This window comes from Meles meles, chromosome 14 (assembly GCF_922984935.1).
Source record: "Meles meles chromosome 14, mMelMel3.1 paternal haplotype, whole genome shotgun sequence".
Taxonomy (NCBI): Eukaryota; Metazoa; Chordata; class Mammalia; order Carnivora; family Mustelidae; genus Meles; species Meles meles.
The window spans coordinates 10,481,931-10,496,966 of NC_060079.1; the positions used below are offsets into that span (position 1 = coordinate 10,481,931).

The window sequence follows — 15,036 nt, forward strand, 5'->3', positions numbered from 1 at the left end:
GAAATAAGATATTTGAAATAGTCATCAATATCAAATCTACCCCAGCAAGATTTTTTTCCCAGTGGCTCAGATATCTAGAGATAGTTTTGTAAGTCACATCTTTTGCAACTTAATAGATTAGTATTTGTTAATATTTTCTGGGAAATTTCATTTGTATATTTAATAGAAGACTAGTGTTATTATTTAATAGTCTTTCATTGTTTATCTGCTTTTTTTTTTAGATTTTATTTATTTATTTGACAGATAGAGATCACAAATAGGTAGAGAGACAGGCAGAGAGAGAGAGAGGGGAAAGCAGGCTCCCCACCGAGCAGAGAAGCCCAGTGTGGGGCACGATCCCAGGACCCTGGGATCATGACCCGAGCTGAAGGCAGAAGCTTTAACCCACTGAGCCACCCAGGCGCCCTTGCAGTTTTGATATGGTTACCTTAGGGTGCTTCCATAAATTAGGTAGAGCATGAAAGAGCTGGAAAAATGGGAAAGAGCTTTATATACTATTAGATATAACTTTATTATTTTGCTTATCTTTTCCTAAACTTATTCTGTTGTTTATGATTGCCTTTCCTGAAACTGACTGTATACTTGATTGAAAGGATGAGAACAGAGGTGAAGAAAAACAACATAGAATCGGGCCTCTTAAATTTCATAAGTGACCTTTTATGGCTCATATACTTTATAGAAATGTTAGCTGTCTCTGTGGAAGAGTCTTGACGATGATGGGACAGGGAATTTTCTTTATACTACCAAGGCTAGGAAAAGTGATAAAGGCTGTTTTTAAAGTAAAAATTTTAGAAGAGTCTTCTGATATATATTATAAAAAGATTTAATGTAAACAAAATAATGTATTTGAAAAACTTAGATTTTTGGCAGACTTTCAACTTAGTATACTTAGGTCTAAAAGTGGCGATTCATTCATTTTATTTAATTATTTGATTAACACATTTACTGAGTACTTGCTCTGTGTCAGCCACAGTTTTAGATTCTTGGGATACGTTAGTAACCAATAAATGATAGATTCCTTCCTTTGTGAGCCTTCCATTTTAGTGGGTAGGGTGGGCGGTATTTGTAAACATAATCCCCCAAATTTTATATATTTTAAATTTATATACTATAAAATCTGTTAAAAGATTTTAATTGCTATTAAAAAAACCCAACTCTGTTCCTAACTTCTCATTAAACTATGGGTTTGGATGATCTTACACTGATATTTTGGCATAAGGAGTAAGCTGGTTTTGGAATTCATTAATAAATTCTGATATACTCTACTGAGAAAGCAAGAACAATGGAATACTCAAAACATTTATTTATTGGTAGATTGAGATTGCATAGAGAAAGCAATCATCTTGGCACAGATCCTAAACGAGAACTGTCTTGCTGTAAGACATGTTTCAGTAAGTAATCAAAGGGGTAGTACTAAATATTAAATAGCTTCACGTGAGAACCCAATTTATTTAGTTGTTTATTGTCAAGTTTGTAGCCAGTGTACCTTGGAAGGCCTGTGGTATTGTAGTGCTCCTCAGAGCCCACTGTTTACCAGAGTCTTGCTGTACTACCTACAGTTCGTCTCTGATTCTGGAAACTAAGTAATGTATATCTTAATTCAGTTCAAAACAGTGAACAGTGAAAAAACTGTTTCCAGTGTGAAACACTAGGATCTCAGCTGAGCTCTTATTAAGCCACTGTGATCTATGTAAAATTGCTGTTTCAGGATCCCCCCCGCCCCATCTTCTCAGAGGCCTTGGTGTGTCTATCTTGGTGCAAAGGTATGATAACTTTCATAAGGGCCAGTTTGCCAGATAGAATTTACAGTTTTTAAAACAATGTTAACTTGCCTCTGGAGGTATATTTTATGCAGATGACTACTTAGTAAGTATGACATGGTATATGTATACTCTGGGCACTGATTAGAAAGCTTAATTATCAAGCTTTATTGAGCACTTTTGTGAACGCAAAGATGCGTGGTTCTGGCCATTTATGAATGGGCAGTCTAGTAAAGGATTTTGAAATGTATAAATTTGGGCTTAACAATGATACAGTATAAGTATAAAGTTGTATACAAACAGACTCTATTCAGGGATATTTTGGAAGGTCTCATGAAGAGGGAATATTTGAACTATTTTTTGAAAGATAAATGAAGCATACCTGGTAGGAAAGAAGGGCATCCTAGGCAGATGACAAGGACACAGATTTTGAGAGACAGCAGTGTGCATGCTTGTGTTCTGTAGTCCCCTGATGTGGAGAAGAGGCTTTATTATGGAGAGTGGGACCAGATGCTAGATTGTGTGGCCACACTGGGAAGGCCCTTGTAGGCTGTGCTTAGTGAAGTGGTAAGATCTATGTCTTACAGAGATAACCATAGGAGTTTTTGGCTTCCAAGGATGGATATAGGGAAACAATTTGGAGTAGCCTTGTAGCAGTGGGAGAGAGAAATGCCAAGGACTTGATTTAGGCAATCGGACACATTTGAGAGATTTGGTGAAGCACCTACTTCAGAGGGTAGATGGGAGAGAGAAAGGAGTTAAAGATAAGTGAGTTTTTAGCTTAAAAGTACTTGTCACACATGTACTTGAAGATTTAATAATAGGTCGTTGTAAAGGCGAGTCTGTAGGAAGGGCTGAGAGGAATGTAGTGTAGTGATTTTTGTAGCCTTTGAAGTAAGTTTGTTCTGGTTTCAAATTTTGTCTCTGGCACTGCCAAAAATAGGCAATAATGATATATATTTTTAGGGACTGATGAGATTGTATATATAAGCAATACATGGCTGCTGGTATTATTGTTTATCTGTCTATTTGTAATTTGTCTATCAGAACCAGAAATGAATGTTTCAAAGCAAGAAGATGAGCGTTCAAGAGGGGAAGATTGGTCTAAGTAAATGGCTAAAAAGGGAAGTTCTTAAACAACATTCTAGCCCTTTATTATCTGAGTTGAGTTGTGGTTTAATACTATGTTTTCTACTTCTATTGAGAATTAATATAGCAAAATGTTTCTAGAAATTTTTCTTTTACCTGTATCGAAGATGCATGATGATCAGTACTCCAGATATAAAAATCCTTATAAAAATTTCTCTGAAGAATTTAGTACTAGAAAGTGTTTTTGCTCAAGGAATTGGTTATTTTACTAGGTGAGTATTTTTAACTTACATTTTTCCTTTTTATCTTGGCTGCTTAGGAACTTTTGAACTTACTGTTCAATTGAGATACTTTTTTAAAGCTTACGTTTATTGGTTTAATAATCCCCCATTTAATCTTTTATTTTTATTATATGTGTGTATTGGGGGAGGGTGATTAAACAACTAATTTATTGTCTCAGTTCTGGAGCCTAGAAGTCTGAGATGAGGGTGTTGGCTGGGTCGCCTTCTTCTAAGGGTTGTGAGAAATAATATGTTGCATGCCTCTCACCAAGCTTCTGGTGGTTTGCCTGCAGTCTGTGGCATCCTTTGGCTTGTAGAAGCATCACCTCGATCTCTGCTTTCATCTTCACAAGACCGTCTTCCTGTGTGTGTGTCTGTGTCCAGATTTCCTCTTTTATAAAGTCATAGGTGTCAACTAACTATAATTTAAATAAAAAATTTGAAAAGGAAACTGATAGTGAAACCAGGAAAAAAAAAGTTGTACTCTAGGATTCACCTGAATGACTTCATCTTAACTAATTACATTTTCAATGATTCTGTACTGAAATAAGAACATTCTGAGATACTGAGATTAGGACATCAACATGAGTTTTGGGAGGATACATTCAACTTGTTGAGTGGGTAAAAATGAGACAATGCACATCAAATTACATTTGACTTATAATTGATGCTGTGTGCTACTAAGGTCTTTCTTCTCTTTAGTTATCATCAATGTTGGTTGATGATGCCTCAGAGTTAGGTGGAGAATCTGGAATGTGAAATTGGTCTCTTTATGGTCCTGCACAGAAACTTTATCACAAATACAGTATTTGTAGCCATTAATTAGTTTTCTCATAGTTCCCTTGGACTTTTTCTTAGTTTCAGGAGCTTTTGAGGGAAGTCCAGTCCTTCACACAGACCTGTACGTCTTGTCCAGCCACCTGCTTTGGATTCGAGTCTTTTCTTTTAGACAATTCTTATGGGATGTCTGAAATATTCCAAGCTACCTTTTCATCATTTAAAAAACTACGTGAAAAACTTGCCCTAATGCATTCTATACAAAGAACGTGTTAGCTTTTCATCAGAAAAAGCAAGATAACTTTTACAAATAAATTTGTAAATGGATCCAAATGATAACCACAAAAAGTAACCATTAGGCACATAGTATCATCTAGGCATATCATTGTACTGAATTATTCTCACAACAGCCCTGGAAAGTAGTTGTGATCATTTCTATTGCAGAGGAGGAAACTGAGACTTGGATTAAATATGTTGTCAAAGTGGGGTGCATGGCTGGCTCAGTAGAGCATGTGACTCTTAATCTCGGGGTCTTGAGTTCAAGCCCCACGTTGGGCTTGGAGCCTGCTTTAAATTAAACAAACAAACAGTTGGAAGTCAGTGTTTGGCAACTGGCTGAAGCAGATCATATGGGCAAGTTGTATTTGCTCAGTCTGCACCAAAAGGTTGGTGCCCCTGGCTGCTGAGTGGGTGGAGGAGCCCCTGTTTCTTGGGCCTGCATCTACCTTACCATCATCTAGCACCTCTGAGTCTTAATTTCCTAATTAGGAAAATTGGAGGCAATGATACCATTTACATTGGTATTTTATGAAGCTTGGATGTGAAAGTCATAATATAGTGCATCTTTTATCAACTTTTAAAGATACCTATTTTTAAAAAGGGCTTAGCTGTAAGTAAGTGTTTATACAAATGTGCTACTAGATTAGAGAATACCAAAAAAAAAAAATAGAAGTAGTCCCAGATCTCAGTTAACAGATAAGTTAGATGGGTAGATGTTACAGAAACATATAAGAATTTGAAGATTTAAATAGTTGAAGGCAGCAATAAAAGTCAAAGGAAATGTGTAATATTTTTAGTCAGATGAGTGGTGTAAATGATATGGTAAGGGTAGAGGTTTTAACAGCTTGGAATAACTGGGCAGTGCATTCTAGAGACAGGAAAGAGGAAAAAAATATTTATGATGACCTATGAGGCAGTTTGCATAGGTTGCTTCACTTGAGTCCCTACCACAACTCTGAGTGAGATGCTGTTGCCTCCTTTTTTAGATGAAATGAACCTTAGAGGATTGTTTGCTCAAGGTCATACAGCTAGTGAGTGGCAAAAGTAGGATTGGAACTCATTGTCTAATTCCAAGTATTTTTTTCTTTTACATCATATATCTGGGTCTGAAAAACAGAGCTAGGGGTGTGTGTGTGTGTGTGTGTGTGTGTGTGTGTGTGTAGGTATAGGAATTGATGGTACTCTATTTGTAAAGTGTAGACTTTGAAAATTTAGCGAGTGTATCATTTTGACTGGAGGAGGGAATTCAGTAATGTTATGATTATTGTAAAGATGTTTTTATAGTAGATGTGTATATGTATATTTTTACTTTGATTACACTATAATCTTTGGTCTTTTGGAAATATCTTTGTATTCATTTTTTTCACTGATGTATACCTACTTGTTTCAAGCCTATTTATTGAATAATTCCTTTTTTCTCCACTGATATTATAAAATAGCCTTTTAGAAATACAATTTACATGCTCTGTTCACCCTTTGTAAGTGTGCGGCTTAGTTTATAGTAGATTGTATTATAGAGTTGTGCAACTCTAAGGACACATACTGTTTCATTGTTTTTCGTAATTTTTCATGGAGGTTTGCAGAGTAGATGGTATGAGTTTCATTTTACAAGTGATGGTACAGTCTACATTTTATAAGTATTTTGCCTGAGACTTTATGGCTAGTAAGTGGCAAAACTGAAACTCAAACCTAGTACCTTGGGAAATGATAGAGATTGAGAATAGATCGTTGAGGGCTTTTTAACGTCAGACTGAGAAGTTTGGGTTTCATCACATAGGGTAAGCATTGCCAGCATCTTGGCTATGATGTCCTCTTCAGCAGACAAAAACCACTCAGTATTTTCAGGGGTCACTTTTTGTGTTCTGTGTAACTGTAGACCCTGAAGCTCCTCCATGTACAAAGGGTTCCTTAGTAAGGTACATTTGGGAAGTACTCTGTCTCCTTTTTGAATTGTCACAGTTCACATTGTAGACATAGGCTCTGAGAAGTTGTGTAGTAAAGAAATGGATTTACTTTTAGTTTTTCGAGCTTTTTCCACTTGACTTTAGAATTCCCTTTGGGTAACATTAGTTTATTCTAATGTTTTTGGAAAGTTAAACCCATTTCATTAAGAGGGGACAAGACTGAAGATGAAGGAGAACATTTATTTAGTGAAGCCGTGACATTGGGTTGTTTTTTTTTTAAGTGGATTATTGTCATATACATTCATATGTTAACAATGGCAGGGTAACTGCTGACAGATATAGAAGTTCTGATTCTCTAGGTACTGAGAGATCCTTTGGTTCAAAGTTTGAATGCCTCATTATCATTTTAAAAGTGCAGGCTTGAAATTTCATCTTTTGATTTCTAATCCCTCTCTTAAAAACTGGAAGGCAATTTCATGCAATTGAGAGATTGCCATTACATCCCTGTTCTGTCACTTTCTAGCTTTGTGGCATAGGGCAAGCTTTCTCATCTCTCTAAATCAATTAGTTTGGTTAACTGCAAAGTAAAAGTAGTATCAGCCTTGCCACAGTTGACAGTCGGACTGAGGTTCTTATCTACACAGTGGTTGTTGAATTGATTATTATTCTGTACAGATACAAGTTATAGTAATAGAGATTACCATAGAGCTTTCCTAGAAATAGTAAGCTTTACTTATAGTGGATTGCGTACTATTATTTCATAGAGATGGTGTAAAGTTTACGTAAAGTGGATTGCAAAAATAAGGGGTTGAAATAGTGAAAAGTTCTTAATTGTCTAGTCTTGGTAATGAAAGTCTCTAATGTGTCTTATGCTTGTGTAATTTAAACTTCAAAAGTACTCTATATGCATCTCATAAGGTAGGTAGGATACGTGTCTATTCTTAGTAACTTAGAAAAACCCAGTATCTTCAGGATCTGATTTTCCTAACTACTCTTGGAAGTATCAAATCCCATTCTCTTCCTTCCAGAATAGGAAAAGTTAAGTGAAAGTGTATGTGTGGAATTTTTCCTCTCAGCTTTATTGAGATGCTGACATATAACAAGGTATATGGTGTGATGTTGTGATACAGATACATACTACAGAATGATTACCACATACGTAGGTCAGCATCTCTGTCCCTTCACGTAATTACATTTTCTTGTGTGTGGTGATAACTTTAAAACTCTATTCTTCTAACAAGTTTCAAGTATATAATACAGTTTTTTACTTATAGTCACCATGATGTACATTAGATCCCCAGAACTTACTCATCTTGGAGCTGGAAGTTGGACCAACATCTCCCCATTTCTTCTGCTTCTCAGTCCTTGGCAACCAATGCTCTATTTCTTTGAGTTTGGCTCTTTTATATTCCACATATAAATGAGAACATATACTTTTGTCTTTCTCTGACTTATTTCACTTAGCATAATGCCCTCAAGGTCCGTCGTGATGTCAGAAATGTCAGGATTTCCTTCTTTATTATGGCTGAGTAATATTTCATTTTGTGTGTGTATGTGTGTATACACAGAATACATACACGTATACATATATGTATATACCACATTTTATATATATATCACATTTTCATTAGCTATTCATCTGTCAGTGGTCATCTAGGTTGTTTCCATGTCTTGGCTATTAGGAGTAATACTGCAGTGAACATGGGGGTGCAGAAATTTCTTCAAGATTGTGATTCCATTTCATTTTATTATACAGAGTAGTACTCCTGTCTTATCTGCAGAGGATACAGTGATCCTCTTGTGTAGGGAATACAGTCCAGTACCCCCAGTGGATGTTTGAAATTGCAGATAATATGAATCCTATGTATACATGTTGTTTCCTGTGTATACATATATACCTATGCTGAAGTTTAATTTATGAATTAGGCTCAGTAAGAGATTAAGAACAATAATAAAATACAACAATTATATCAATATATTGTAATAAAAGTTACATGAATGTGGTTTTTCTCTCTCTTTCAAAATATCTTATTGTACTGTTACTCACCCTTCTTGTGATGATGTGGGTTGATAAAATGCCTACCAGATCAAGTGAAGTAGGGTGAATGATGTAGGCATTGTGATGTAGTATTAGCTTACCACTGGCCTTAAGATGCTATGTCAGAGGATCGTCGGCTTCCATATGGTTGACTGAGGTTGACCATAGGTAACTATGGAAAGTGAAACCTTGGAGAAGGCCAGGGGGCGGGGTGTGGGGGACGATTTTAACCAGAGGTAAGATTGCTGAGTCATGCGTCTGTTTTTAATTTTTGAGGGACCTCCATACTGTTTTCAATAGTGGCTCCACCAATTTACAGTCCCACTGACAGTGGTCAAGGATTCTCTTTTCTCCATGGCCTTGCCAAAACTTATCTCTATCTTTTGATAATGGCCATTCTAACAGGTCTAAGGGAGTATTTCATTATGGTTTTAATTTGTATTTTCTTGATGATTTGTGATATCAGGCATCTTTTTCATATGCCTGGTGGTCATCTGTGTGTCTTCTTTGGAAAAATGTGTATTCAAGTCCTTGCTTATTTTTTAATTGGATATTTTTGAAGGGCTGTTGAGTTATAGGAGTTCCTTATATATTTTGGATATTAATCCCTTATCAGAGAGATAGTTTGCAAATATTTTCTGTTGTTTTATGGATTGCCTTTTTATTGTGCTGATTGTTTCTTTTGCTCTGTAGATATTTTTCATTTGATACAGTCCTACATGTTTATTTTTGCTTGTGTTGCTTGTACTTTTGGTGTCTTATTAAAAAAATTCTTGCCAAGACCAATGTCAAGTAGCTCTTCCCTGTGTTTTTTTTCCAGTTGTTTACGGTTTTGGGTGCTTATGTGGAATGTTTAATTAATTTTTTAACCCTAATTACTGGCCATGTTTAACCCTCTCCCCTCCTCTCTCTCTTTTTTTGTTAAGCCTTGTCAGTTGTTTCTTTGTTAGGGAGCATCAAAGTTGTGTCAAAGTTGTGTATTCCAAAGGAATGTAAACCAATTTTAATATAGCAAGAATCAGTCACTACCAGAAATTTGGTAATAAATTAGGGTAAACTCTATTTCTAAATGATATAATATTATAAAGGATGGGATGTTTATAAGATTGCTCTATTGTCCTCTGACAGTTTAATATTCATTTGTTTTGCAAATACTTTGTTATGCTTAGGTGCTTATTTTTATTTTTTTAAAGATTTTATTTATTTATTTGACAGAGATCACAAGTAGGTAGAGAGATAGGCAGAGAGAGAGGAGGAAGCAGGCTCCCTGCGGAGCAGAGAGCCCGATGGGGGGCTCGATCCCAGGACCCTGAGATCATGACCTGAGCCAAAGGCAGAGGCTTTAACCCACTGAGCCACCCAGGTGTCCCTTAGGTGCTTATTTTTTAGTCCAGTGGATCTTGCTTAAAATTTACTAAGGTGAGACGTTGACCATAGATACTTAAATTCTGGCATGTTCAATAGTAGTTTTATTGTAGTAGCTTTTATAACACAGGAAGGAAAGAGAAAATTGGATTTGGAATTTGAAAACATTAAAATAAAAATGCTGTATTTAAATAATTTGACTCTGAAATTGTACTCTATTTTTGAAAACTATTTTATTTTATTAGGAAAAGGTAAATAGTAGATGCTGTAAGGGTTTTGGTGGAGTATAGGAACTCAGCCCCTTATGGATTTCTCTGTCATCATTGTCGTCATTGTTATAAAAATAGCTACATTGTAGAAAAATAATCTGAGAAAAGAGTAATCTCTCCCAATCTCAACCCAATAACACAAGATTAAAATTTTGGTGTGTGTCTGTATGGTATATATATATGTGTGTGTTCAGTCTTATAATCTGTGTGTGTATATATGTAAGCACACTAATTATCATACTGTAAATAAAAATACATTCCCTTTTTACTTCACATTGTAAACAGTTATGATACATACCATTATTTATTAACCTCATTTTCTACAACCTTTTATTATGGAAAATTTTAAACTTTGATAAAAGTAGAGAGGAGAATAGAATAATCCCTTATCACTGAGCTTCAATAAGGACCGGAATTTTGCCAGTTTTATTTTGTCTCTCCTCCCAGTTTTTGATTTGCTAGAGTATTAATGAATCCCAGACATTAATTATTATAATTTCTTTTTTTTTTTAAAGATTTTATTTATTTATTTGACAGAGAGAGAGATCACAAGTAGGCAGAGAGAGAGGAGGAAGCAGGCTCCCTGCGGAGCAGGGAGCCCAATGCGGGGCTCGATCCCCGGACCCTGAGATATGACCTGAGCCACTGAAGGCAGCGGCTTAATCCACTGAGCCACCCAGGCGCCCCAATTATTATAATTTCTAAGTAATTTCATAGTACTCTTTCAAAAGTGTGTTGGAATTTACTTAATTTTTTTGTTGTTGTTGGGCATTTCACATTGTGTCTTACTTGTTATTAAAATTATACTTTTAATACCTGTATATAAATGGACAAAGTGATGAACAACTTCACGTGTAAATCTTCAGTGTTTCTGATTATATTCTTCCGCTACATCTGAAATCATAAACACTAATTTAAAAGATATGAACCATTAAATATCTTTTTATAATTATAAAAGAATACATTCTAATTGTGGACATTTTTGTGTAATAAATCTTAAAAATAGAGACTAAAAATTACCTCAGGATTACAAGTAATCCTTAGATATTAGTCTTTTTTGGGCCACTGTAATAAAATTCCACAGAGTCGATGTTTTTATAAACAACAGAAATGTATTTCTCACTCTTCTGGAGGCTAGGAAGTCAGGGATCATAGCACTGGTAGATATTGTGGGGGGGTTGGTGAGAACCTATTTCGTGGTTCATAAATGGGTACCTCATGCTCTCACATGGTTGAAGGGGCTAGGGATCTCTGTAGATGTCTTTTATAGGCATATTAATCTTATTCCTGAGGGCTCTACTCCCATGACCTAAGCACCTCCCAAAGGCCCTACTTTTTTTACCATTATTTTTGGGGGTTAGGATTTCAACATAGGAATTCTGTGGTTATACAGAAATTGAGATCATAGCACCCCTATATTCAGCCATCAGCTTTTTTGTTTTGTTTTGTTTTAGGTGTAGAATTTTTGATTCATTTCTTACATATAATACCCAGTGTTTATCACAAAAGTGCCCTCCTTAATGCCCATCACCTATGTGGCCCATCCCCCACCCATCTCCCTCCATCAACCTTCAGTTTGTTCTCTGTAATTAAGTGTTTCTTGTGGTTGTTTCTCTCTCTCTCTCCTTTTCACTTTCCCTATGTTCATCTGTTTTGTTTCTTAAGTTCCACATATGAATGAAATCATATGGTGTGTCTTTCTCTGACTGACTTACTTCAGTTAGTACAGTACACTCTAGTCACAGTTGCAAAATGGCAAGAGTTCATTCTTTTTGATCAGCCATCAGCTTTCGTTTAGTTTTTTTTTTTCTTATTTGGGGTTTGGAGTGGTTTCAGTGGTCATCAGAGGCTATGCCTAGAAGTGGACGACCTACTTGAAGCTTTGCTTGTTTGTAAAGCATACAACTTTGTACTTAATTGGCAGCTTGGAAAATAGCATCATTCCATGTAGTTACTGGAAGGTACATCTACAAAGATTGTCCATTACTTTGTTGATATATCATGGATTGTCCTACTAGTTCTAATCATTCTGTATTCACCTATCCCAAAATCAACAGCTTCTCTGTATTCCTGAACTCTGTCTCATTGCTACATCTGCAGAATTGTTTTTACTGAATTATGAGTTAATGTGAGACTGCTGGTCTATTTCATAAGCTAGGTTAAGAGAAACAGCCCTGAGAAACTTCCATCTGTTTCTCATATAAAGTTTCTCAGGAGAAACTGCAGTGTTTTATATTCTGCTGTGTTCTTGCAAAGTTAAAGAAAATGATGAGAAAATGAAATGCTAGTTTGGTTTGTTTCTTCATGTTATGCTTGGTGGTGCTTATGTGGCTAATATAAAATAAATTACTTTATCTGTGGGAAAGAAATCCATCAACTTGCGCATTGATGAACAGATTTTTAGAGCTGAGCCAGTTTTATTTGGTCCTGCCTTTTGTTATGAACAGATAAATAATAAATGTGACTGAGATTTAAGACTTCAGAGTTTATTTAAAGACATGGAAACTGCATCAATATTTTGTGCTTTTAAAGAATTAAAATATTTGAATTTTCCTATCTTTCAGTTCCTGGAATAGATGGCGGTGCTTTAACAGATTCGAGTCTCACAGATTCCTATTTCAGCACCAGCTTCATTGGAGTCAATGGATTTGGAAGCCCAGTGGAAACAAAGTATCCTTTGATGCAGGTATCCTTAGTATGAATTTATGTGGCACTAAACAGTGACGTTTATTCCAGTGGTGGGGGATATCTACAGTCTTCATTTATTCCTAAATTTGTTGAGTAGGAGGTAAGATTTTAGGAAGTGATAAGGTTAGGTGGGATAAGGTTGGATTCAGGGTGAGCTTTCAAGGGTGGACTGGGGTGGGATGACAGTGGAGTGTGTAGATGATAGATGGAAAGAGACTAATTTCACTCCTCTGTGTTTTGTGGGTATGGAGTGAAGGCCTTTCAGGATGAAGAGACTAGAGGCTATCGAGTATGAGAAAGAATGGAACATGTTTTAGAGAACAGAGAATAGCCTGATTTTATAGAATCTATAAGGTATATGAACAGTAATATCCATTGGGAGAGGATGTTAGAAAGCATTTGTTGACTTTATACATAGTCACTTCATATCTTCTGAGATAGATATTGGACTTTATTTTATAGACAAGGAGACTTAATAGTTATGTATGTTGCCCAATCTAATAAGTTATGGAAATGCAATTCAATATTGGTATGCACCATTGGTTTTAAATATCTGGCTAGTGAGTGAAATTTTCATTTGATGTGTCATAGAGAGTATTTGGAAATTTTTGCATGAATTATTGTAATCCAGGTAGCAACATTTGTTGCTACCTGGATTACAATAGATAAGAGTGTTAGTAATATGAGAAGTGGATTAGAGGGGAAGAAACGGAGAGAGTTTGAATTAGTTGAATATTCTTAATTCTGTATTTCTCAGTGATATTTTATGTATCTGTTTTGTTTTTCAGAGAATGACTAATAGTAGCAGTTCCCCAAGCCTTCTAAATGACAGTGCCAAGCCATATGCAGGCCATGGTAAGACTTGGTCCCTTTTTCTCTTTTCTATTTCTGACTCTAAAAATAATATGTTCATTGTAGAAATCTTGAAAATTATAAATGGATATAAGGAAGAGAATAAGAATGATCTGTTATTTTCACTCCAAATAACTATTATTTGGATTCCATATAATTCCAAATAATAGTTATGTCTGAGTGTGAAAATATATATAAATGCATACATACATAATATGTAATAATACTTAGCCAAGTATATACTTGTTAATACTTGATTGCATTAGATATGAGTGTTTCTTGATCATTATAAATTGAATTCTATTGGTTATTTTCATAATTTACTGAACTATTTTTTTAAAACCTTTTTTTTAAAGAAGTATGTACTCTAATATTGGACCATGTGTATGAGTCTGCATTCATATTTTGAGTTACGCTTTTGGAAACATTCTTAGACATGGAATTACTGTTTCAAAGATTATGATCATTTTTAAGGCTTTTGATATGGAATTTAACAAATGTTAAACAAAAAATAAAAATAAAATGTTCAAGAATGGTTTCTTAAAATATGTAACAATTGAGTGTTAATACTCTATCAATAAAATGCTAACAACTATTATTAATGATGAGAATAGGAATTTGCGTGTTGATTATTTTCTGAGATAGACATTTTATGTGTGTGTTTCAAATTTCTATCACTGGATATTTTAATTTTTTTCTTGCTGTAGGAAAAAAACAATATAGAATAAAATTATTAGAACCTAAATTTGTAGCATAATAATATTTTTAGCTTTCCCATAGAGTTTTTATATTGACTTTTAAATGCTATCAAAAGTGGACTAAAGGATGAATAATATTACTTCTTTTTCTAAGTGCCTTGAATGTATAAATTACATAAAAATATTTTACATCTTGTTATTTTATTAGCTTCTCTTTCTTCGCATTATTAAACGTTGTTAATTCTAATGAAGGACCAGATTATGAAAATTCAGGCTGATGAACCTGGAGAAATTAAGCAGCAATCTATATTACATTATGAAGAGATTTAAGGTTCCTTTAAATGAGAACACTTACTATGGTTTTTAGAATTTTATAGACAATTTAATGAGAAACATAAGATTAACTAGAGCTCAGAATTGAAGGTAACGATATTCTGTGTATATCATGCATACCTTTTCAGAAGCTCTTTGATTTATTAAGTGAAAAATAGTTTAGAGATACACTTTTGTTTGTAATTTCTGGCCACAGAGTAATAGAACTTTGAAACTATAAAATCTTTGAATTTCATGTTTGTGTTGTAAAACATGTAATATTTCCACCTTTAAAAACTTTACCTATATTTTTAGTAAGAATTAAAATATCTGGTGATAAATTTATAAATATGGAATGTTCTCTAGAATAGATGGTTTTAAGGCATTGCTTACGTGTTAAAATCCAAGTCCAGTAACTTGGAGTGTGGTTTACGATCTTGCCCACCTCACTGCCCCTTTAATTTTCCTCATGATTTGGTCTCAAGCATACAAACATTTACTACAGGTAGCCTTCCTTCCTTCCTAAACACATTACTAATAGCATGGTTAAGAGTCCTCTTTTCTTTTTACTGTTTGATTTTTCTTTTGGTTGTAAGCAAACAAATGCATCCTAATCCGTATAGGTTCTCATTAAATGTGTACTGAGTATTTGCTGAACGAAGTATTCTCCAGTTTGTGTTCTAGTCACTTGGAAAATATTTGAACGTCTGTTGTATGTGAGGCA

The 15,036-nt window shown here is 34.8% G+C and overlaps 1 protein-coding gene across 5 annotated transcripts in view; it reads left to right on the forward strand.

Moving 5' to 3' along the window:
• Nucleotides 1-15,036, forward strand: part of PAN3 (poly(A) specific ribonuclease subunit PAN3) — a 132,924-nt gene that overhangs the window by 9,179 nt on the left and 108,709 nt on the right. For all 5 annotated transcript variants that reach the window (XR_006821489.1, XR_006821488.1, XM_046028244.1 and 2 more), the window contains exons 2-3: nt 12,327-12,448; nt 13,239-13,305. Coding sequence is in view for 3 of the 5 variants with exons in the window: in XM_046028244.1 (XP_045884200.1) it covers nt 12,327-12,448; nt 13,239-13,305 (189 nt within the window). In the remaining 2 variants the exon portion in view is untranslated. The remainder of the gene's footprint in view (nt 1-12,326; nt 12,449-13,238; nt 13,306-15,036) is intronic.